The sequence below is a fragment of the Neovison vison genome, chromosome 7 (genome assembly GCF_020171115.1).
Source record: "Neovison vison isolate M4711 chromosome 7, ASM_NN_V1, whole genome shotgun sequence".
In the NCBI taxonomy this organism is placed as follows: domain Eukaryota; kingdom Metazoa; phylum Chordata; class Mammalia; order Carnivora; family Mustelidae; genus Neogale; species Neogale vison.
In genome coordinates, this window is record NC_058097.1 from 152247832 (window position 1) to 152272259 (window position 24428).

Genomic DNA, 24428 nt, shown 5'->3' on the forward strand with positions numbered 1-24428 from the left:
GAGAGCTTGAACCTTGCGTGGGGATCCTCAGTGTGGAGTCTTCCTTGGGATTCTTTCTCTCTCTCTTTCCCTCTGCCCCATCCCCCTGCTTGCTCTTGCTCTCTTAATAAATAAAATCTTTTTTTAAAAAAGGTATTTAAAGGCAAATAGCATTATCCATTACTATTAATAAATGTGATACTGAAGTGTAATACCTACTTGACTTGTATATATATTTCATTTCCGAGAACTGTGCCAAGGATTAAGCAGTAAATTAGTACATTTTCCTCTGTATTTCCAGGTCTGGCATCATGACTGGCATTTCATTAGGGTTAAATGCATATTCATTGAAGGAACAAGTAATCCTTCCAGCAAATTCATTGTTTCACGATTAATAAAATACTTAAAACAGGAACCAGCTTCAATGCAAAGACACATTGCATTTGACATACTCATCCTCAACACATGTGTTTACTGCTTTCTTTTAAAAAAATTTTATTTAAATTCAATTTATTTAACACAGAGTATACTATTAATTTCAGGGGTAACATGTATATATTCATCACTAGCATAAATCACCCAGTGCTCATTACATCCAGTACCCTCCTTAATGTCCATCATCCAGTTACCCCATCTCCCTATCCACCACCCTCACTGCTTTCTTAAACTGTTTTCCAGTGCTGAAAGTTTTCACTAGTCCTCATAAAATGCCCAGGAGTAATTTTACTTGGTCAAGTTTTGTTGGATCCTCTAGTACACAGCAAAATATACCTTACTCATACTGGGTCAAAAGAGTAAAGACAAAACACCCATTATTCTACTAAGCATGGGGCAGAAAACTAGGACTACTACACATGTGTAAAGAAGTGATATTCCTTAAAAGAAAAGGAGTAAATTAAATAACCACAGATGTGTCTGTTTTAATTTTGTCATTTACTTTACTCCATAAATACCAAAACTTAAATGCTATTTGATTTTGTAACAGTTTCCTTTGCTCTATTTTAAAGAAAAAACAAAAAAAAAACATATCTCAGAGACCCAACCCTTCAGTAGTGCTACTGGGCTTCCAGAATCCTTCTCTATGTAAATATTATTTAACTGATAATTAAAGAAAGAATATTACTTCATGTTATATGAGTAAATACCCATAAGTGTTATCTAGATAAGTAGGTGATAATTTATCATCACTGATGCTCATCTCTAGTTTAAAAGAAGAAAATTATAGTTTAATTAAATTAGATTTTGTATGTGATACTGGATATTGAAATGTGTACATTTCAAAATGGAGTATATACAGAACAAGAATGACCAGTCTTGTATTGTCACCCATAAGCCTTTTACTGGCCTTTTACCCACCCTTGCATTTTACTAGATGTACATAATTTGGCTGCATTGAAACTGCTGAAACTGTTGCACCTTATACTTGACTCCATTTCCCTAAGTCCTGTTCATTTTCCTCTGGAACATGTTTATGATCCGCCTTCGTATCTGCTTGGTCTTCACACTATAGACAATGGGATTGAGTACAGGGGGGAGTAACAGATAGATATTGGCCATGAGTGTGTGGACTACTGGTGACAAATGCTTTCCAAATCTGTGGATCATGGTGACACCAATGAGAGGAATATAGAAGAGGAGCACAGCACAGATGTGAGAGAGGCAGGTGTTGAGGGCTTTGAGCCTTTCATCTCTGGAAGCAATGCCCAGCACAGTCTTTAGGATGAGCACATAAGAAAAGAGAATGATGAGGGCATCTAGCCCCAATGTGAAGATGACTATGATGAGTCCATAGAGACTGTTAATGCGGGTGCTGGCACAGGCTAGCCGCATTGCATCTTGGTGGAGACAGTATGAATGAGACAAGACATTGGAACAGCAAAACGGTAGCCGCTTTATAAGGAAGGGAACAGGGAATACTACACAGATTGCCTGGATGAGGACAGCTATTCCAATCTTTCCAATGATGCCATGGGTGAGGACAGAAGCATAGCGTAATGGGTCTCGGATGGCCACAAATCTGTCAAAAGCCATGGACACTAAAACTCCTGATTCTACCACTCCAAATCCATGGATGAAAAACATCTGTGTGATGCATGCATCAAAGGGAATCTCAGGGGCATTAAACCAGAAGATGCTGAGCATGGAGGGCAAGGTGGACATGGAGAGACTAATATCAGTGAGAGCCAAGATGGAGAGGAAGTAGTACATAGGCTCATGGAGACTCTCATCAACCTTGATGACAACCAAAATGGTACCATTTCCCAGGAGAGTTAGTGTGTAGAGAAATCCCAGGGGAAAGGCCATCCATGCATTTTTATCTGGCATCCCAGGGATACCTGTTAAAATGAAACTGTGATGGTTGGCCTGTGATGCATTTGAGTTCATTGTCATGTTGTCGCTGTTGGGGGAAGCTGGACTCTCCCACTTGGCTTGTAGCTCCTAAATTGAAAATATATTTTCATAGAAGATAGGTAAATGGTTTTATGAATATAGAAGAGAAACAGCCGGGGGAGGCAGTTATGTTGAAAACAGAGTCTAGGAGGTTTTTGTATCACTTTGTCCCTTTGCTTCCTAGATAAACACATAAGATGAAGCAGCAGCACCCAAGGACTTAATAGTGTAAAGCATTTTGCTAAATAATCAAAAAACCCACTAAACTCACACCACTACTACCACACAGATACCTACACACAATTCCACTGCCATCACAAACCCAAATTCATACAAATCTATGTGTGTATATTCACACACATATAGTCTTACATGCTCACATATATATAGTATACATATATGTGTGTGTATTTTTCCACATGCCTTTGCATCTGTGTCACTGTATTTATAATGGCCAACATTTGTAAATAACACATTAGTGATAAAACTCTTCAAATTAATATTTAATCTTCATAAATTTTAATAATTTTATAATTTTCCATAACCTCATTTTATTTTTTTAATTTTTTTAAATTTTATTTTTTCAGTGTTCCAAGATTCATTGCATAACTTCATTTTAAAGTAGCAAGGAGCCCGTAATAAAGGTGGCCCAGAAAGAACCACACATAAGATATGACAGTAGCCACTTACAGGATTTTTAATTTGAGAGTCACCTAATGTACCGGAAGCTTGAGGTCATTTTTAAAACCTCTTCCTTCATCAAACCAACTTTTAACCAATTTCACACTTGCCTCCAAAACATACGAAATAAGTACCCCCTCTCTGTCTTTGGTACAGTCAATACATAGTATAACCCGTTTCTCCCAGGCTCCCTGATTATCCTCCATCTTGTAGTGCCCATGCCAGTAATTCTTCATTCTGAAGCCTGAATAAACTCTTTGGATTTGGAGTAAGATTTATTCATCACGAGCAAAGGCTCCTTTAAGGGCTTATATTATACCTAGAACAGAGTCTCAAATCCTTACCTTAGCCCTCAAGATAACAGCACAATTCAGCTCCTACTCCTATCTACTGCTCCTGCACCAACTCACATCCTATCTCTCCCCTTTGGTCTTTTCAGTCCAGCCAGAGTTGCAGTGTTTAAGTGCCTGGATCCCACTGAGATACTTTCTGAAACAGGATTTCCACATATTTTTTTTATACCTTTCTTCACCTCTCAAATAATTCCTCTTTGCCTATCAAAGCCTTTCTGTCCTTCCCAAGTGACCCTTTTCCAAGTTCTCAGAGTGATTTAAGAGTCCTTAAGTCATAACTATGTTGTTTTCACATTCTGGGCTTTTCCTTCTCCTAAGTGGAAATAGTTAAATATTGCATGAGTATTTGTTTAATTACCCCCTTGCCTGCTAGAAGTTAAACTCCCCGAAAAAGGGAATAGTTGTATGCTCATCACTTAATAGACCACATATTAGGCATATATTAGTATCTGCTTAAATGAAGGAATAAAATAGTATTGTGTTGTTGTGTTAATGTGTTAAATGAGGGAATGAAAAAACAAATTAATTAATGCGGGTGATTGAATATCATTTTGTTTTTCAGAAGTCTTACAAGTTCTCAAACTCCTCCCTGATTTTTTGCATGTGGGTTGGGAATTATTAACCAAGAGAAAAATCTCTTTTTCTAAAATAGCACAGATTTAAAAAAAAAAAAAAACAACCAAAACCTTAAATGAGGAGCCTTTGAAAGATATCAAGGTGTCTTTGTTCTCTCCTAGGTGCCTCTTATGGGAAAGGAGAAAGAAAAATCTCAAGAACTTGCCATATACACATGACCAGGTAGGCTTCTCTGCTCCTTCCTCCCGTGTTGCTGTGAGTTGAGGAATTGCTGTTTGGGACACAGCACTATGAAAAAGTTTTGTTTTTGTTTTTGTTTTTGTTTTCTCAGATTCTGATCTCTTAGACATCGAGGAATCCTTGAGAGATAGTGTCGTCCACTTACAAAGGTTGTGTTATGTGCTGCAAACAAACTCCAGGTCTCTCTCACAATATATTAAAATGCTCATATCTAAACAAAGTATGTTGTGTTGTCTGTCTAACCCTTTAGCTGCTCCTTGAGGAAGGGGCTTTTTAAATTCTTTCCGTGTTAAGGGAGAGTCCTTCACATGTTTGGGTCTGCTGACCCCTCATCTCAGGCAATTCTGATTTTTCACTTGGGAAGAACCAGTTCACTCATTCCACATGATGTTTTTCTGGGAAAGACTTGAAAAATCTTTGATATTGTTGAAGTCCCCAGGGCCTGTAGAAGCACAGTTGTTCTATGGAAATAATGATTCTTGTTTTCCCGATTCTTGTTTCCAGTGCTTTTGACTGTTTTTCTTTATCCAAATGTGTTTTACCTCATCTTCTTTTTTCTTCATTCCTATCTCTACTCTCCTTTCTCTTTTTCATTGTCTCTAATGTTCAGCACCCTCTTTTTCTAGCCCCCAGTTCCTGTACTTCCATCTGATCTTTTCATTCTTTCCATGCACTAGGTTCTCCCCTGCGATATATGTCTTCTTCTGTCCCTAATAGCAACATGTATACTTATTTTTTCCACCTTTTCTTACCTAGACACTTGTTATCTGCTCTTATCATTTCCCTCACTAGAATTTCAATGATGATCTAATGAAATAATGTACATAAATAATTCCACACAGTGCTTGCCATGTAGAAGGCATGTAAAAAATTTTAAGATTAATTTATTACCTGTATCAACCTCTGTGCTTCAGTTCAGAATTAATCTGGCTTCCTTCCTTTTACTGAGGTTAGCAAACAGAGCACTTATGAAGACTTCTCAAACCTCTGGGGGTGTCTGGAACTATCACAACTCTATAACAATTTCACAACTCCTCTGAAAACATCCCTCAGGGGTGTTGTTAGCCTCTGGGCTATTCTGTCATGATTTCCTGAAGGAGTCCAAACCCTTCCTTCATCTGTCAAACTGTCCTTTCTTTTGCCAACAAATCTCAAAAAATTTTTTCATTTTATTTGCACTCTGTCAGCCAAGTTTGAAGAAGAAACTTCTCTCTTACACACACATGCATACATATTATATAAAAAAATACCTATATATGTAATAAATAAATATTAAATATGTAAATAAATATAAATATATAAAAAACAATTTGTCTCATGTTTAACCACTAAATAAGTTCTAGGATTCCAGCCGGATGTTGATCCAGGTCTTCTAACTCCAAAACCAGCCTCAGTTTCAATGATGACTTAGTGTTGTGATTTACCCTGAAATAGGGCTGGAGTCTACTGTTGTTCTGGAATGGAAAGAAGGGTTGCCTGACTCTTCATCAGAAATATAGAGAACAAAGTTCTCTGAATTTGTTGTACTCTTTTTTTTTTTTTTAAAGATTTTATTTATTTATTTGACAGAGAGAAATCACAAGTAGACGGAGAGGCAGGCAGAGAGAGAGAGAGAAGCAGGCTCCCTGCCGAGCAGAGAGCCCGATGCGTGACTCGATCCCAGGACCCTGAGATCATGACCTGAGCCGAAGGCAGCGGCTTAACCCACTGAGCCACCCAGGCGCCCCAAATTTGTTGTACTCTTTGATTTCCTGAGCTGTTATTTAAATCTATTAAATATAACTTCTTTAATTTGTTTTAATGAATTTTTCTGTAATGAAACTTTTTCGTCATTGAGGTAATTCTCAAAATTATAGAAACAGCTAGTTATTCCATCAATGTGTGCTTTTGTGTGTTGGGTCCTTAAATTATCCACAGACCCTATCCATCATCTCTTCACGCCCCTTTTGATCTCATTTATTTTCCTTCATAGGCATATTTACATATAACAACAGAAAACAAAAGCCAGATATAAATAATTCTTATGATGATGCTTTTTTCTCAGGCACATTAGAGAATGTATTATAGAAGTTTGTTTCATTGTATTTTTTATTTTATTGCATTTTTGATTTCTAAACCCATTTCTTTCCCAATATGTTTTACAACCTATAGGAGACCACCTATTCAAAAAACATTAAGAACCAGTGCTTTATGATAAGTGTTTCTGTATATTATTACATAAGAGTTTGTGACTATGTTTAGAAATCTATGACTGTATATATATTTATTAGTTTTACGTGATCCTACATGTGATATGTGTGTGTGTATAATTTCTATAGATGAGTTTTTATTCTTTTTAAACTATCTTTAAGCATCCCAAACCATTAAGGGTAAGGAGTTAAAAGACAAAGTAAGTCTTTGCCCTTAAGGACTTTCAAGTTTGCGAGAGTGCTAATGCTTTCCAGTCTCTTACAAGTACTTTTATAAACAGAAATACACACACACAAAGTGCTTGTTGCAAACTTTCTGAGTCTTTTAACTGGTGGCCTAACTCCTCTGAGGACATTATGATTTGCCTCATTCATATCTATAGAAACTGATGCTGCTTGTAGCCTAACCTCTTCCAGATGGACTTCCAGATTATCCTAACAATCAGAATTTCCTCTTATCTGGAACTCTACATTATCAAGGATCTGCCTTTCCAGATACAAAATGGCAAAGTTTAGCAGAAAGAGTAGAGTCTTTGAAGTCTGATATACCTTGCTTAAAACCAGGTTTAATTTTCAGCTGTTTGATCTTAGAGAAAGTCATGAAACTTCCTATTCATTCAACATTCCCTTGTCATCTGTTATAAAGGACTTCTGGTTAAGTCCGGCTAGTCCTTAATGTCACCATCTGAGTTTACACAGCCCAGTGTGCTAGAGGAAATCACACAACCATGTTGACTCATACCAAATAGCTCACATAATTCCTTCTGTGCTTTCGATTATACTTAATGACTCTTCTCCTACTCCCTTACATTTTACCCAAATCCTTATTCTTTGTTGCTGACTTCAGTTCCTACTTCATTAAGAAAATTGAAACAATCAGAAAACAATATCCAGTGCCCTAAATTACATTTACTCTCCTAACCAGGAGAGTCAAATGTATGCTAATTTCTTGGTTACCTTATATAAGTTAGATAAAATATTCATGCTCTTTCCTAAAGCCGTTTCTTCCAGTTTTGCACTATATTTTTCCCGTGTCGCCTCAAGAACAACATTGTAACAATTTGTTTTTTATCACTCTTCCTTACCATAAAGTTTTTACCCTCTACTTGGCTATTTATATCAGCATCAAACATAATGTCGTGTTTTCCATCAGAAAAAGGTGTTTCTGCCATAGCTGCAGATAAGGACACCATTCTCTCACTCCTGCCTTTTTTTTTTTTTTGCTGAGTAGTTTTACCAGGTTGGAGTCTGCTAAAAACCAACAGCGGTACTGCCAGGGCGCAGCCTCAACTTGAGGTGGAGAGAAAAGGTAAAAAAAAAAAAAAAAAAAAAAGAGTTTTTGTAGCTAAAACAGGCAAACTTCTTAGGAATTAAACACAACTTCGGTAGTTTCAGTTTGCAGTTAGGGCTCCAGAGAGAAATTCAACAGCAAGAACCTGGAAATTGTCATGGAAGGGCTCAGTAGCTTTGTATGCACCACTGGCTTTCTAAGAAACTACAAACATGTTGGTGAAACCTAAGAAAACCTGCTAGAAAGTAAAAGTAATTGGGTATTTGAGAATTAATTGAATAAGCATGCTTCCCAAATAACATGCAGATCAATCACCAAAGTGTTTCTGGCTTAAGGTTTATTGGGATGTCACCAAGATGGGCAGACACATGGGCAACTCCTAGAAGTCAGGCTGATAAATGAAATAAACGTAATCTGAGAAGACATTTCAGTGGCTGTACTTAGCAAGAGAGATTTCTTGTGGGAATGTGAATGCCACAGTTTAAATTGACAAGTTACTAAAAGTTAACACAAAGAAAAGAATAACAAAAACACAGCAGCCCTTTAAAAAACAATTAAGAACCTAGGGTGGATATGCTATAATATTTAAGACATTTAACTTTCAAAAACAAAACAAAACAAAACAAAAAAACCTCTGAGACTTTCAAAGAAATAGGAAAGCTTGGACCAAAATAAAGAAAAACAGTAATTAATAGAATCTGACTCTTAAAGGACCCACATGTTTATTTTAGCAGATAAATGATTCAAAAAATTCAAATGCCTTCAAAGAATTAAAGAAAATTGTGTTCAAGTAATTAAAGAAAATACAAATGGTAAATTATTGAATGAATAAGGGAACTCCATATAGGAAAGGAAACCATAGGAAAGAAAGAAAAAAAATTTTTAAATTCTTTATAATAAACTGAAGTGAACCATGAGAGACTATGGACTTTGAAAAACAATCTGAGGGTTTTGAGGGGCGGGGGGTGGGAAGTTGGGGGATCCAGGTGGTGGGTATTGGAGAGGGCACAGATTGCATGGAGCACTGGGTGTAGTGCAAAAATAATAAATACTGTTCGCTGAAAAAATAAAAAATTTAAAAAAAAGAAAAGAAAAAATAAATAAACTAAAGTTAAAAAAAATCAATACATGGATTCAGCAGAGTTGAGGAAGGGGAAGGAAGAATCTGTGAACTTGACAAATAGAGAAGTCTCAAGTTCAAATAATATAGAGAAAAAAATATTGAAGCAAAACAGAGTCTCAGATATTTGTGGGGCAACATTGACAATCCAACCTATGTATATTGGTAGGTCCAGAAAAAGAAAGCAAAGTAACAGAATCAATATTTGAAGATACAAAATGTTAAAAACTTTATATATTTAACAACTAAAAATTCACATGTCCAAGAAGCTCAAGAAACCTTAATTAGAATAAATATAAAGATATTAACACATAGAAACATCATAATCTAACTGCCAAAAACCCAAGACTGATAATGGCAGAAGAAAATGGCTAATCAAGTTATAGACTAAAAAGCTTGCAATTATATAAATTTACTAAAACTCATCAAATTGTATCCTTAAAATGGATCAATTCTATGATTTATAAATCATACCATAACAAAGTAAAATAAATAAAAGAGCAAATTTAAAAAAAATCATAAGGAAACTATTGCTCTATTCTACAAGAGGTCATGGTAACCTTGCTGGCATGATAGAAGTGAAGATGAAGGGAATTTGAAGTATGTGAAATATATTTTGGTTTGGACTCAATAGTCCTTGGTAAGGGATTAAATATAAAGGAGAAGGTAAGAAAAGATCTGGAAATTTTGTTTGGGCAACTGGGTGGATTGTGGTATGGTTAGTGTGATTTATTAAAATTAACTATGAGCACATAGAAAGAAGTTTTGTTTTTGTTTTACAGTATTCACTATGCCGAATACTTTCCTTAAAAGAAAAGTATTTCCTTTTCCTTCCTTAAAAGGAAATTTTAAGTTTCCTATTTGATATCCACATGGAATGATCAAGTAGGAATTGGTCTGGAGCTCAAGACAGAATTCAGGCCTGAAGATATGCTTTTGAGGGTAATCGATACATAGATTAAATCAATAGGATTTGATAATATCATTCAGTGAGAGTGGGATTAAAGTATAGGGCAAAAAAACAAATTAGAGACACACTAACATTTAGTGATGCAGGAGGAAGATAAGCCATCAAAGTAAAGGATACTAAAGAGTGGAAATTAAAACAGGAGGAAAACCTGGTGTCACCAAAAAAAAAAAAAAATCAGTAATAAAAGTAACTTAATATGAAGTCAATTTTCCACTGTTCTGAATCCTGCTGAAAGGAGAGTAGGGTGAGGAATATTCTCTGGGTTTAGCAATAAGCAGGCCGTTGATGATACCCACAAAGATGCTTTCAGTGGTATGGGAAAAAACTCTCACTAGAGTGAACTGCAAATAGAATGGGAAGTACATGTAAACAGAGACTACAGACCACAGCACTGAAAGGCTTTACTGGGAAGCTGAGGAAGGAATGAGAGAATCTCAACTAGAACGCATGTGTATTCATTAATGAACTTTTTTTTACATTTTATCTTTTTTTCTTTCTTGCTGGCTTTTTTTTTTTCTGTGTTTCTTCCTTCCTCTATTCTTCTCTCTCTCTTTTAGAGATAATGTTAAAGATTAGTCACTAAAGTATATTTGCATTTTGGTATAGCTAGTGAGGTACCACCTTTCACAAAGGACTGAGGCGACGTCTGTATTTGGATGGTTGCCATCCCAGGTTTGAATTAGGGAAAACTAATTCCTCTCCGATCAAGACAAAGAAGAGCAAAATGCCCAGAAGGCTTAGTCATGATAGCTGTTGGCCCTGGGGATATCTCTGGATACTGATTCTTTGCCTCTAGAGGATCACTTCAGAGGGAATTCTGGATTAGGATGTTGGTGGTTTTAAATCTCTGGCTGTACTACTATGGGGGCCAGCATCAAAAACGACTCTCATCTCCCAGGCTAGGCTTTGGGTGAGTTGGGAGACAGACTGAGGCCCAGGTAGTGCTTTCTCTGAGGATGCTTTCACAGAATGGAGGGGACTGTAGTTATGGAGAAATATTTTTTATCTTTATCTTCATAGAGAAATATTTAGAGGTTAGGACAGAATAGAGGGCATGGAGGAGGTCAGGTCTGTTAAGCCCAGTGTACTGTTTGGTCCGGGCTTTGAATTTGATGACAAAAGTTGTCCCTGTGGCTAAAAGCTTATCATCTATAGGACTAAATAGAACCTCATAGGATAATGTTTGGAGCACCTAGATTTAAGTTTTATTTTTGGGATTTTAGTCAAGTTAATTAACTTCTCTGACTCTTGTTTTACTCATGCATACTGGCAACAGTTCTTTTCTCATAAGAAATTTCTTTTTTAGTCATTAGAAGAGATAGTATATGTAAGGAGCTAAAAACAGAGGCTGGAACATAAATAAGCATTTAATAAATATTAGATTTTTTATTATTAAAGGAGTAAGATAATTTAAAATGCCTGCCTATTATCTTTTGCATTCTCTACATCATCATATAAAATGATTGCTCATGATTTCTATATATCTATAAAGAGCCTAGAATCCTCATTTGCAGAAAGAATTTTTTCAGCAAGAATTATTTTTCCATTTCCTTTACATTTTTTTCATTAAAAGAGAAATAACAATTTGAACTGTACATATGAAAATTTCATTGGTGAGTTTGTTATTCTACCAAAGGCTAATTAGAGAAACAGAAACCTGCAAATTTTTGTCTTTCCCTCAGTCCTAGCTCAAGGCAAATAGCAAATATATTTCTTCCCCAAGTGAAAGACTAGTGCGTGGCTCCAGCAAAGGACAAATCCAAGGGCCAGAACTGTGCTTCAGCCTGCAGCTCAGACACTTTAATAAAGAGTATGTTATGCCAAGTCCTGTCCTTCAGAGAATAGCTCTTCCACTTGGCTGCCTGGGTGGGAAAGAGCATTGAACTGTAGTTCCACAGTGATAGAAAAGAAAGACTTCTTTTGTCTATCTTCTTCTCCACCTCTAGCCCCACATATGCTTCATGAGCTGCAGAAGCTCCTGACCTTTTGCTGTGAGGAAAGTTTAGGTTTGATTCTGTCCCTGGTCTGTCACTGGTATTGACAGAGACAGAGTTAGACTGAGTCCAGCTGGGGATACAAGCTGGATATACTGACCCTTTTGTAAAACAAGTTGTCATTCAACCCTGGGCACACATTCCACTCCTGTTTCTGCTCTTGTTTTTCATATGTTCTTTGAAAGGAAAGAAGTTGCTCCTTTGGTCCTTTGATTACCATGGTGTGCCTAGTATGTAATAGACATTTGACAAATATGAAACCATTAATCAATAAATTAATTAAACATGAAAAGCTCTTTTTGAGTTCTTTAGATCTTAAGGAATCAAGAGCCTAGTTTGGGGGTGCTTGTGTAGTTCAGTTGGTTAAAGGTCTGAGGTCCTGATCTCAGGGTTGTGAGATCAAGCCTCATGTGGGGTTCCCCTCTGGGTGTGGAACCTATTTAAGATTCTCTCTCTCCCTCTGACTCTCCCTCTCCATCTCCTGTTCTCTAGTTAAAAAAAAAAAAAAAAAAAAAAAAAAAAAGAATATATAAAAGAGCCTAGTTTGTAATCCTCCTCTTGAATTCTGGAAGGACTGTGCTGGTCTTTGGGATTGAGCTCTTCAGATGGTCAGTATGGTGTTGGTTTGGGGGTTCTGGTGCTTCAGAATCAATTATCTTTATTATTTTCCTCCTCTTACTGATAGTCACTACTCATGACTCCTACTAGCATATCACTCTTTCATCTCTGGTTTATCCAGCATCTGCTTCCAATATATCCTTTATAGTAAGCATTCACAGTTAAGTGCAGAATCCCTGAGCACAGATCCATATAATTTCCCATCTTGAGCACTGCAACAGTCACTATCTGCAAGCCACAGATTTTCAGTGTTGGGCTAAACTGGCTGAGGAATAGAGAGATTTAGGTAATATAGAATTTGATCAAAATATATAACTAATATATGGGTAGGTAGATAAAGTTATCAGCATATTAATAGATTCCATGGCTTATAAACATCTTGAGGGATAGTTTTCTCAGTTAAACAAATATTACAAAATTTATAGATAGCAGATGAACACTAATTACAGCTACCCTTTATTGAGTGTTGATTCTCTGCCTGGTGCTCATCTAAATACCCTATTGAACTTCTCAGTGATCTTTAACTATCCCATGGTAGATACTATTATTTTCATCTTAATTTTAAAGAGGTGAGGAATAAAGCAGAGATTATTAAGTAACTTGTTCAAGGTCACAGAGTCAGGATTTAAACCTAGGTGATCCATTTCCAGATTCTTTAATTTTAAAGCTATTTTCTTCTTCAAGTTTCCAGAAAAGGCAAAGACAGAGAAAAGTATGTAAGGGACACATGTTATGCAGTATATAGGTAAGAGGCCCACAAATCCGATTGGATCTAAGATTTGTCAAGAGGTCACCTAGAATGTTGGTATTCTTTAAATCTGTAGTCTGCAGGACCAATTTTTCAAATTTCAGTAGAACTTTCTACAATGATGGAAACTTTCCATGTTTGTACTACACAATTCAAGAGTCACTAACCATATGAAGTGACTGAACACCTGAAAAGTGGCTAGTGCAACTAAGGTATTGATGTTAATTTAATTTAATTTAAATGTCAATAGGCACAAATATCTAGTGGCTACAATATTGGACAGTGTAGAACTAGACCACTGACTTACACGAAACTTGGAGTAACTCTGCCTGGTCTCTATTCATGCCCAAGCATCCAGAGCTCTCTGCCCCTTGCGTTTTGTCCAGTGATTTTTCTCCTTGTTGTGACCCAGGCTCCTATTCCATTTTCTCTAACATGGGTCCTGAGATGCTTTTCAATAATATACAAATTCACTTAATTTTTATGCAGAACTTTGTGTGTGTGTGTGTGTGTGTGTGTGAACATTCTTATTTGGGTGACTCTCTATTAGATTCTCCTAAGAGTCATACAAACAATGTTAAGAGTCATGACAGTCCTTTTCCTTTCCTTTAATCCAACCCCCTTATCAATTGGGCTAGACAGGCCCAAAAAGTGATTAGCTCAGATGCACATTTGGATATATCTTCTTGAAGATAATAGCAAATAATTGAAATAGAAGAGATCTGTGTGGCACCAAGATTTTAATATTGATCTTTGTCACTGCAAGTGTTAGGTGTTAATGTCTAGAATGGCCCACAGGTCTATCTAGGCTTTACTCAGAGTAGGAAATGCAGAGTCTATTGACTCAAGATGGAGTTTACTAGAACAGCCTCGCAGCAGTATGGAATGCAGAGAAGGAGAAGTCTCTATGAGGGGACAGGGAAACCACCTGCTGTAAGTTCAGGTCATTTTAGTACCTACACATTCCCAGGAATGCAAAAGGTTAGAACTTTATAGTCCTTAAAGAATATCTTTCTTCCTCTGTCCCACATCATGCAGGTGGAAAAACTGAGTCCTACTGAGCATAATGTCTATATCACCACAATTTAAGATCACAGTCAAGATACAGACACATATACACATCTGCCTATCTGTATTTATGAAAAGCCCTTGGTCACATTTGTGCTGCTAACATTTCCTTTCTGGTTATTGGCATCAGTGTTAATTACCCACATAAATGTATAATATAAAATTCTTCCTTAGCAAGGAGCAAGTCAGGTAACTCTTTAATGTTTCTGGATGAAACGCCTGGGTGCAGGTGTTGATTGAACTTTTTTTTTCTTTTATACTATTTTTTCTTTTTTCTTTTTCTCTTTTTTTCTTTCTTTTTTCTTTTTTTCTTTTTCCTTTTCTTTTTCTTGTTTTTTCTTTTTTTCTTTTTTCTTTTCAAAAAAGAAAAGTATATTTTAGCACATGGTGGTCACTGATTTATTGCCTCATGGGGTAGAACAGTAAGTTTTTGTATCAGATTGTGAACATAAAGGTATTAAAATAATATTAAAGTCACTCCTTCTTATGGCTACTGTCTCAAAACATATTGCCACTGATTCTAACTGCAGCTGTTTGACTTAACAAATTATTCTCTTTCTGCCCAGTCAGACTTTCATGCCACTATGTCACCGTTCAACCAAACTACTGATAACCACCAGACCTTCACCTTGACTGGCATTCCGGGAATGCCAGAGAAAGACTTCTGGATGGCCTTGCCCCTCTGCCTTCTTTACAGTATCACGTTCTTAGGTAACGTCATCATCCTTGTTGTCATCAAGGTTGAGCAAAGTCTCCATGAACCTATGTATTATTTTCTAGCTATGCTAGCTGCCACTGACCTCAGCCTTTCACTATCTTCCATGCCCACCATGATTAGTGTTCACTGGTTCAACTGGCGTTCAATAACCCTTGATGCCTGTGTCACTCAGATGTTCTTTATCCATACCTTTGGGGGGGTTGAATCAGGTGTTCTGGTTGCCATGGCCTTTGATCGCTTTGTGGCTATCCGCTTCCCTTTGCACTATGCTACCATTCTCACTCATGGAGTCATCAGCAAGATTGGGGCAATAGTCCTGCTACGAAGTGTGGGTGCAGTGCTCCCTGTGCCTTTTCTCATCAAAAGGCTACCTTTCTGCCACTCCAATATCCTTTCCCATGCATACTGCCTCCATCAGGATGCCATGAGGCTTGCCTGCGCTGACACCCGTGTCAATAGCATCTATGGCCTGCTGGCTGTGATCTTCATCATTGTACTAGATGCCTTGATCCTTTTGATTTCTTACTTTCTAATTCTCCAGGCAGTACTGGGCATTGCTTCCCGAGAAGAGAGACTCAAGGCTCTCAACACCTGCTTCTCTCATATCTGTGCAGTATTGCTCTTCTACGTGCCTCTCATTGGCATGACTCTGATTCACCGCTTTGGAAAGCATTTGTCACCAATAGTGCACACTCTCATGGCCAATGTCTATCTGCTGCTCCCTCCCGTGCTCAATCCTGTTGTATACAGTGTTAGGACCAAGCAGATCCGGCAGCGGATTGTCCGGGTGTTCTGTGGGGACAGGATTGGTCCTTAATGGCATCTATGAGTTCCATGTGGATGCAGTCAAGACAGGGAAGAGTATCAAATGTAGCACTGTCCAATAGAGTTTCCTGCAGTGAAGAAAATATTCTAAATCACTGTTGTTTAAGGTGGTAACCACTAGCCACACATAACTATTGAACACTTTAAACTTTGATAGTACAACCAAGGAACTGAACATTTAAATTTTACTTTATTTTAATTAATTGAAATATAAATTTAAATATTCACATGTAGCTAGAAGATACTGTATTGAACAGCATAAATCTAATGGGTTATAATATACCTTTGCATAATGGTTTCGATGAAAACAATAATTTATCTTAGGTAGCTTGATAGATATGAATTCTCCTTAAAATGGTATATAACAGTTTATCAACATTTTTTTAAGTTTTATTTCTTTAAGTTTTCTCTACTCCCTTGTGGGCTTAAACTCATGACCCCAAGATCAAGAGTCACACATGCTTGCAACTGAGCCAGCTAGGAGCCCCACAGCTTATCAACATTTATATACAATAAAATTCACTGTTTCTGGTATATGGCTCTAATCAACTTTTGACAAATGCATAAAACCAGGTAACCACCAGTGACATCAAAACACAGAAAAACTACATCAAAATTCCTTCTTGTTACCCCTTTGTATCCATACCCAGTCCCTGGAAAGCACTCACTTGTTCTCCATGTCTGTAATTCTCTTTTTTGAGTGTCATGGACACTGCAGTATGTAGTCTCCCATGTCTGTCTTCTTAGTATAATGCATGTGAGATTGATTCATTTTATGGTATGTATTGGTAGTTTATTCCTTTTTACTACTCAGCACTATTCCATTGTAGGTCATTAGCATTTTTTTTCCAAGAAAAATCCGCGGATTGTTTTTGCTCCACTATAGTCATTCTGGGATTCAATGCGGAACATAGGCCATTTCTGTTCTTTTGCCTTTTGTGTTTATTTATATGTTATTTGAGTGTTTTTTTAATAAAAATAAAGTGTATATGTGCAATAGTCTGGAAGCAAGAGAGAAAAAGAATAAAAATAAAACGGCAGGTAAATTATGAGAGCATAGTGAACTTAATGAGCTGGAATAGGAACTCCTATATATATGTTAGATTTTAATTTCAACTTCATTTTTTGCCCAGAAAGCTTTGCTGACATGCCTTTCTTTACTTATGTTGCAGTTTCTCATACGGTACCATAATTTACCAATAGTATATCTCCCCTGCTAGTCTATATACTTGAAGAACAGGAATCCTTTTAACTTTATTTTAGTCTTTCCCAAGTACTTAATGTAGTTCAGAACTTATGATGGATGTTCAATATATAATTTTTTTTGAATTCATGAATGAGTGGAAACTGTACTTTAACAAGATTGATTTCATGCTTCCAAACTTCTTTGTTTCATTTAATATTAGTAAGTCTCATTTAAATTTACCAGCATCATTAATTTTTGCCCTTGGGAACAAGTGGAAAGGGGTGGTATTTACATATAAATATGAACATTACTTACTATGTAACTTTATGGAACTAATTAATCTCTCCAGATACTTGTTGGGATAAATATCTTCACGAGTGTGCCCAATAAAGTATGGGTATGGACCAGAAAATGTTTCAAGGAGGGGGTGGGATGTTGGGGTACCAGGTGGTGGGTATTATAGAGGGCACAGCTTGCATGGAGCACTGGGTGTGGTGAAAAAATAATGAATAATGTTTTTCTGAAAATAAATAAATTGGAAAAAAAAAGTCAGGGATTATTATATATGGTCAGAATTATTAATTCACACCTACTATGCAGAGGTGAATTCTGGTCAGAATGAGGCTTAAACGAGATGTAGACATGCAGCTGGGAAGCAAGCAATCTGTAGAATGGATAGATTGAGAACCATGTATTAAAACTACATTTTTTGAAGATACATTTTGAAGATACATTTTTTGGAAGCAGTTGACTAGAGGAGGCAGTATAGCATAGAGTAAGGGCTTAAGAGTAAGCTAGACAAGGACTTGAATGCCAACTCTAACTTGCTAACTTTTAGTTGGGTAATATTCACAAGCTCTCTGAGTTTCTATTTCTTCATTTGTGAAACAATGGAGAATACTTAACCTATAAACTTGGTAATGAATAAAAACAACGATGCACTTGAAGGGTAGAGTGTACTTTTTAGCATATATTGTGACTTCATCAAGTGCTAGCTTAATTATGCTTAAAAGGGTGGGTGGGCTGCAAATGTGACTCGGTGACTAGGTTGGCTACTTAGGAGGGGCTACTGCGTAAGAGGAGAGACATGGGAATGGCCAGTGTACAATGAGGCCTGTTGGTAAGAGTACATCTTGGAGCAGAGAACAGAGGGAGAACTTATCTGCACTCTTGGGATCCTGCTCTGACATTCAGGGAGCCTCCCTGGCTGAAACTCTGTAGCCTAAGGCAAGGTAAAGAGGAATGGTTGTAGTTTTAAAAGATACCCATTACTGTCAGCCCCCAGGGCCATCACTATGCTTACAGCTCCTGATATATGGAGTTTGCTTAGGCCTGGGAGCAAGGTTTGAAGCTGTCAGGGAGAGGTATCTGAGCTATTATAGAGGAACATATTCTTATGGGTACCATAATTCTTGTTCTACCCAGTATACTCACCAATAAAGACAGCCCTCTGCTGCTTGATGACTCCACTAATTTTCCTATAAAGCCTCCACTCTTGGGAGCTGGTTTAGTCCTTGCTAGGTGATGGGACTGAAGAGAAGTTGGTCGTGTTTCCTCCTAATGTGAACAGGTAAGAAGAGTGCGTAAAAGGAAAGGGATGGGAGGCAAAGCGATTACGGAGTGAGGAATCCTAGGAAAAAGAGGGAAGTGAGAAGAACAATGAACGATGGCAGCTATATGTGAGCTGGGGTAAAGAAATGGAGGGGTGTGATGGAGCCTCGATAAAACGGAGATAAGAGACAGAGGACAGGAGGAAACAGAAGGATAAAGAGAAAAGGAGATATGACCAGAACTCTCTTCTGGTGGACAAGACTGTTCAGGCGTCAGTAAACCTTACTAATTGAAGCTTTTTGCTATTCTAGATCCTACTTTAGTAGCTAGCATTGAGAAAAAAACAAGAATGCCCAAACTTTTGAGGAACTCACCCTCCAGACAGACAAAGAAGATTAAATCTGCTTATATAAATTACTAGTATCAGCCATACCTCAATATTAAGAATTAAATGAAAGGTCCAAGCATGAAGTGGTGCAGAGAAGCAGGAGTAAAGTTTCTGGTTAATACAGACTGGAAGCTGTCAGGGCAGGTTCCAGATTGTGAGGAGAATAGATTTCAGTGTTGAGAAATTACCAGGAAGTTTGGGGTTGGTAGACAACATGGATTGGTTTTTATCATTATTGATGCCAGAAAGCAGGGATGTTGACCTGTCAATCACTAAATGATTGAGTAGGATGGATCTTATCCAAGTCATTTAATCTAAGCTTTTGTATAAGAATTGGTAGACATTACTTTCTGGCCAATCAGTTGGAGAAGTGAAAATATAAAGCACTAGCCTTTTTTTCTGGTTAGTAGGCAGTGCAGAAAAACCCTGATGAACTGAGGCACTGAGCTTTATCTTACAACTGGTTCTGGAACATACAAGCTCACCAAACCAGAGAGGAAGCCCTCTGCTCCTTCTCCTATCCACATATCTATCCATAGGAAACATGTTCTCCAGCAGTAAAATGAGCCATTGTCTCTTCTCCTTTTACCCCCTCACATCCTCAGTGTCATCTTTTTGTCCTTTATGAGATGAAATTCAAAGAACAAGAGATAACTGGTATCTGCTTTATGGTCACCTTATCTCTTGATTACTCTTCCATTCCAAAACTCCTCTTTACATACACCCGTATATAGAGATATACACAATATAAACATATAAACAGTCACATATTTCTAAACACACATGGATGCCCCAAATAGTCTTCTTTAAATAAACCATGAAGACATTGTTTTCTTTTATTGATTGCTCATCTCTATTGCTTTTCTAAATCATATATACATATATATGACTATATACATATAAGTACAACAGATTATAAACAATTCTTATATTTTAAAAGACAGAAATCACACTGTCCAACTGCTAAACTTCTCTCATAAGCTTAGCTTATCTAAACAGTTTATGGTTTAATGATAAATAATAGACCTTAGAGTTAGTAAATCTGGTTTTGCATTTTGAATCTGTATCTATTTTACCTTTAATATACTGTTTTATCTTGCTAGGCCACTTTCCTTTCTTTAAAAACACCTATATCCATATTTCCTGGGGTGATATAAAATTATATATAAGATGGCTGGTAGTGTTGACATATACAAAGGATCTTAATTTATCTCCTTTTCTCTTAACCTACTCTCCTTCTTCCAGTCAGCGAGAGGATATAACTCTCCTTAGTTTCCCTGGTGGCTAGGGAAATGATTTCCCTCTGGCTCATCATTCCCACAAAACTTCCAGGCTCAATATATATTTCTCTCATCTAGTCTTTATCCATGTCTCTATCATCTGTTATTTATTTATCCACCCATCTAATGTAAATTAGATTATTAGAGTTTTTATCATGTACCAATCACTGTTTATCTCTAGAGAAAATACAAAGATGAATACATATGTTTTATATTCCCAGAGAGCCGGCATTCTAAATGGAGAAAGAAATGTGATCAAGCAATAGAATTTTAGTACTATTAAAAAAAATATGTAAAGTACTATTGAAGGACAGTCAATAGTTTGAGTGATTTGGTGTTGCAGAGATATTCTTGAGTAGTTATCACAGAGGGGATTCACTCCTTTTTTTAATGTTTAATAGTGGCTTATAAGGTGAATGATTGAAAGCATTCAATGTTAAATTCAATTTACTTCTCATTAATGTTTGCAAATACTTTATTAGCAATTCTTAAATATTTCAGATCAACCAGCTTAAGGGCAGAAGACGTGCTTATAAGTCTCCTGAGGTGATGTGAAGACTGAAGGGAGCCTAGGAGTCAGAAACAAAAATCTCAACAGCCTTCTGTTTTCCTGTCTGGCTAGTCTTCTCTGGGGTCCCCATGTGGTGATAGCCCTTCATTAATATTTTGCCTTGGTTTTTCACAGTATTCATTCCACTGAGTTGAGGGAGTTTTGAATGCAGAAACTGCATTTTATGCATTTTTGTTTCCCTATTTGAGAAGAAACTGACATTAAAATAATAATTTAGAGCGACGCCTGGGTGGCTCAGTTGGTTAAGCATCTGCCTTCGGCTCAAGTCATGATGCTAGGGTCCTGGATAGAGCCCCACATCGAGCTCCCTGCTCAGCAAGAAGCCTCTGCCTGCTTCCCCTGCTTGCTCTCTCTCTCATTCTGACAAATAAATAAATAAAATCTTTAAATAAATTTTAAAAATTTTAAAAAATCATTTAGAGTCTAAATGACTGACATACATCAGCATGTTTGTAATCTGTATCTCATTTGACATTAGTTTTCCTGATTCTTAGTATTTTTTTCAACCATGTATAATATAATAATATTAAATATTATAGCAGAAAAAGCAATTAGTCTTTTTTCCCCCTTTGGAGTAACAAGTGGTCTTTTCTATCACCACCTTCAGTAGAATGGAGGAGGGAAAGAAAATAACCAACAGCCCTTTATATTTGTTTATAAAGCAACTGACAATGCCTGGTGCTAGCAAATTCCTTGCATCTATTCAGATACAAGACAGAAAACCTACATACTGAGAAATAAAAATACTTATGGCTGACCATATCCACACAACACATGGACTGAGTATATCATTCCTTGCTAGCTCTTCATTGATGATTAAATGCCCTACATACAAATTTTAATAGTGGTCATGACATCCGCACTCAGTGAGCAAGTCCTAAATAGAATTGCAATGGTCCTCTTAAACATAGATTCCAGATTCTGCCTCCTTTATAACACTGTCTCTCTTTTCTTTTTTTTTAAAAAGATTTTATTTATTTATTTGACAGAGAAAGACACAGTGAGAGAGGGAACACAAACAAGGGAAGTGGGAGAGGGAGAAGCGGGTTTCCCACTGAGCAGGGAGCCTGATGCGGGGCTCAATGCCAGGACCCTAGAATCATGACCTGAGCTGAAGGCAGACGCTTAATTGACTGAGCCACCCAGGAAACCCCCATCTCTCTTTTCTATGCAGCTGCCATTCTATGTACTTTCTTACTCAGTGAACTACTTGATATTACAATTTGTGATGTCACCTCAGCCTTCCATGTCCTTGAGTGATTCTTTTTTAGTTATTAGTCCCACCTTTCATCCTACCCAGGTTTTATGGAAAGTCATTCATCATTTTTTTTTCTTTTTTGTGAAATTAGCTCATCACTTTTTGCAGAGTGCTTCCCATAAATTTCATATGGGTGTTTAGTCTACGCTTACCTACTTTATCTAGATTAGGATGCCCGAAATCATGTATTCCAGAATACTGTTTGGAATTTTTCACAGAATTCATTAGAGCAATCTACTCACAGTGAGTTGGTCCAAAGCCACAGGCTAATTTTAAATATCCATGGAAAGGAGTAGAAACAAGTATCCCAAGATGTAAGATGAAGACAAGGAGATCTAGTACTAGTTATTTCAGTGGACCTGGAAAAGTACACAGAGAAACAGAATTAGAACACAAGATAAATTCAAGTCCCATAACACATGTGGAGTGGGGAAGGGAAAAATTATATAGAGACCATTCCACTATAGGAAAAGGAGCAAAGAAACCCTGATACCAAAAGGAGACTTATAATAGAGTCTGTGAGGAGGGTGTGGTTGATGATAGAAGTACAAGGATACCTCTGGATACAATATCTCGTACCAGCTTCCAGCAAGGACATTATGGAGTATGCTATCACACAGGCCCAGTGGGTCTTTTGTGCTTGTCCATTTTTCCTTAAGCAGTTTATACAGCTTGGAGACTTAAGGCAAAGATCCATCAGTTTGCAAAGACATAATCATTAATTGTGGTTGTTGTTGTTTTGTTGATGTGTGTGCATGTATATGACATAAGCCTATATACATTTCCTACCTCAAGCCTCAGGACTAGTCTGGGCAGTAGGGTTGGGATGAGCCTAAACAGATTGATGCTTATAGTTGGGAGAGGGTAAAGGAAGAAAAATGGGACCAGGTTCTGACAAGAAAAATTTCAAGATACTGTGGAATTATGTGATAGGTACCATAACTGGACTAGAGGCTTTCAATATAGAAAAACAATGGGAAAGAGTTTATAAAAGAGATAGAGTTTGAAAAAAAAATCCATATGACAAACTTGTTGTCTCTCTTTTCAGGGTGTGTTCTCAATCTACCATGGTAATTTTCAATAACACCACATCATCTTCCCCAGACTTCCTACTCACTGCATTTCCTGGGCTGGAACTTGCTCACGTCTGGATCTCCATCCCTGTCTGCTGTCTCTACATCATTGCCCTCTTGGGAAATAGCATGATTCTGTTGGTCATCATCATTGAGAAGAGTCTCCACAAGCCCATGTACTATTTCCTCTCCATGTTGTCAACCGTTGATCTCTGTCTGACCATCTCAACACTTCCCACTGTGCTTGGGGTTCTCTGGTTTCACACTCGGGAGATTAGTTTTAAAGCTTGCCTCATTCAAATGTTCTTTGTGCATGGCTTCTCTATCCTGGAGTCCTCAGTGCTGGTAGCCATGGCCTTTGACCGCTTTATGGCTATCTGTAACCCACTGAAGTATGCCATTGTCTTCACAGACATGATAATCTTGCTGATTGGACTGGTCATCTGCCTGCGGCAAGTTGTTTTCACCTTTCCCATGGTTCTAGCCTTGAAGAACGTATCTTTCCATGCAGGCAAAGAGCTTTCCCACCCATTCTGCTACCACCCAGATATGATCAAGTACACATATTCCAACCCCTGGATCAGCAATTTTTTGGGCATGTTTCTGCAGCTCTACCTGACTGGCACTGACTTACTGTTCATTCTTTTCTCCTACATTCTGATTCTTCGAACTGTCTTGAGCATCGTGGCCCCTAAAAAGCAACAAAAAGCTCTCAGCACTTGTGTCTGTCACATCTGTGCTGTCACTGTTTTCTATGTGCCAATGATCAGCCTGTCCTTTACACACCGCCTTCTCAGCTCCACCCCAAGAGTGGTCTGTAGCATTCTTGCCAATGTTTACTTGCTCTTACCACCTGTACTGAACCCTATCATTTATAGCTTGAAGACCAAGACGATCCGCCAGGCTATTCTCCAGCTGCTCCAGTTTAAGGGCTCATGGGGCCCTAGTGTGAGGGGTCTTAGAGGACGGTGGGATTGAGGGGGAGATAAATTATGTTTGAGCAGGAAAGGGATTTGGGTCTGTGCCATCCTCAGGCATTTTGGTTACTAAGGTAGTTTCGATTAAATCATTGGAGCAGAAAGAGGAGAATACATTTCCCCTAAACATTGAAAAGTTAAAAAAACAAAAACAGGGACGCCTGGGTGGCTCAGTTGGTTAAGCAGCTGCCTTCGGCTCAGGTCATGATCCCAGCGTCCTGGGATCGAGTCCCACATCGGGCTCCTTGCTCGGCAGGGAGCCTGCTTCTCCCTCTGCCTCTGCCTGCCTGCCATTCTATCTGCCTGTGCTCGCTCTCTCTCCCTCTCTCTCTGACAAATAAATAAAATCTTTAAAAAACAAAACAAAAAAAAAAACAAAAAAC

The 24428-nt window shown here is 37.5% G+C and overlaps 3 protein-coding genes across 4 annotated transcripts; 2 read left to right on the forward strand and 1 right to left on the reverse strand.

Moving 5' to 3' along the window:
- Nucleotides 1–1416: 1416 nt before the first annotated feature.
- Nucleotides 1417–2370, reverse strand: LOC122914120 (olfactory receptor 51H1-like). The gene has a single exon (XM_044260756.1). The coding sequence runs from the start codon at nucleotides 2368–2370 to the stop codon at nucleotides 1417–1419; it is 954 nt and encodes a 317-aa protein (XP_044116691.1).
- Nucleotides 2371–4084: 1714 nt separating this feature from the next.
- LOC122914122 (olfactory receptor 51H1-like) lies at nucleotides 4085–15753 on the forward strand. 2 transcript variants are annotated; one of them, XR_006385772.1, is made up of 2 exons: nucleotides 4085–4202; nucleotides 4312–4416. XR_006385772.1 is itself a non-coding variant. In XM_044260759.1 (2 exons), exon 2 carries the CDS (start codon nucleotides 14803–14805, stop codon nucleotides 15751–15753), a length of 951 nt encoding a protein of 316 aa, XP_044116694.1. In that variant the 5' UTR covers nucleotides 4085–4202; nucleotides 14789–14802. The 2 variants fall into 2 exon arrangements, 1 of the variants encoding a protein (XP_044116694.1); XM_044260759.1 differs by lacking the exon at nucleotides 4312–4416 and adding an exon at nucleotides 14789–15753.
- On the forward strand, nucleotides 14873–24200 carry LOC122914121 (olfactory receptor 51T1). The gene is made up of 2 exons (XM_044260757.1): nucleotides 14873–14929; nucleotides 23044–24200. The coding sequence occupies exon 2, from the start codon at nucleotides 23063–23065 to the stop codon at nucleotides 24044–24046; it is 984 nt and encodes a 327-aa protein (XP_044116692.1). The 5' UTR covers nucleotides 14873–14929; nucleotides 23044–23062; the 3' UTR covers nucleotides 24047–24200.
- The last annotated feature ends 228 nt before the right edge of the window (nucleotides 24201–24428 follow it).

Coding starts and splice junctions, on each gene's coding strand:
- LOC122914120 (XM_044260756.1), bottom strand. CDS start 2,370: ATGACAATGAACTCAAATGCATCACAGGCCAACCATCACAGTTTCATT.
- LOC122914122 (XM_044260759.1), top strand. CDS start 14,803: ATGTCACCGTTCAACCAAACTACTGATAACCACCAGACCTTCACCTTG.
- LOC122914121 (XM_044260757.1), top strand. CDS start 23,063: ATGGTAATTTTCAATAACACCACATCATCTTCCCCAGACTTCCTACTC.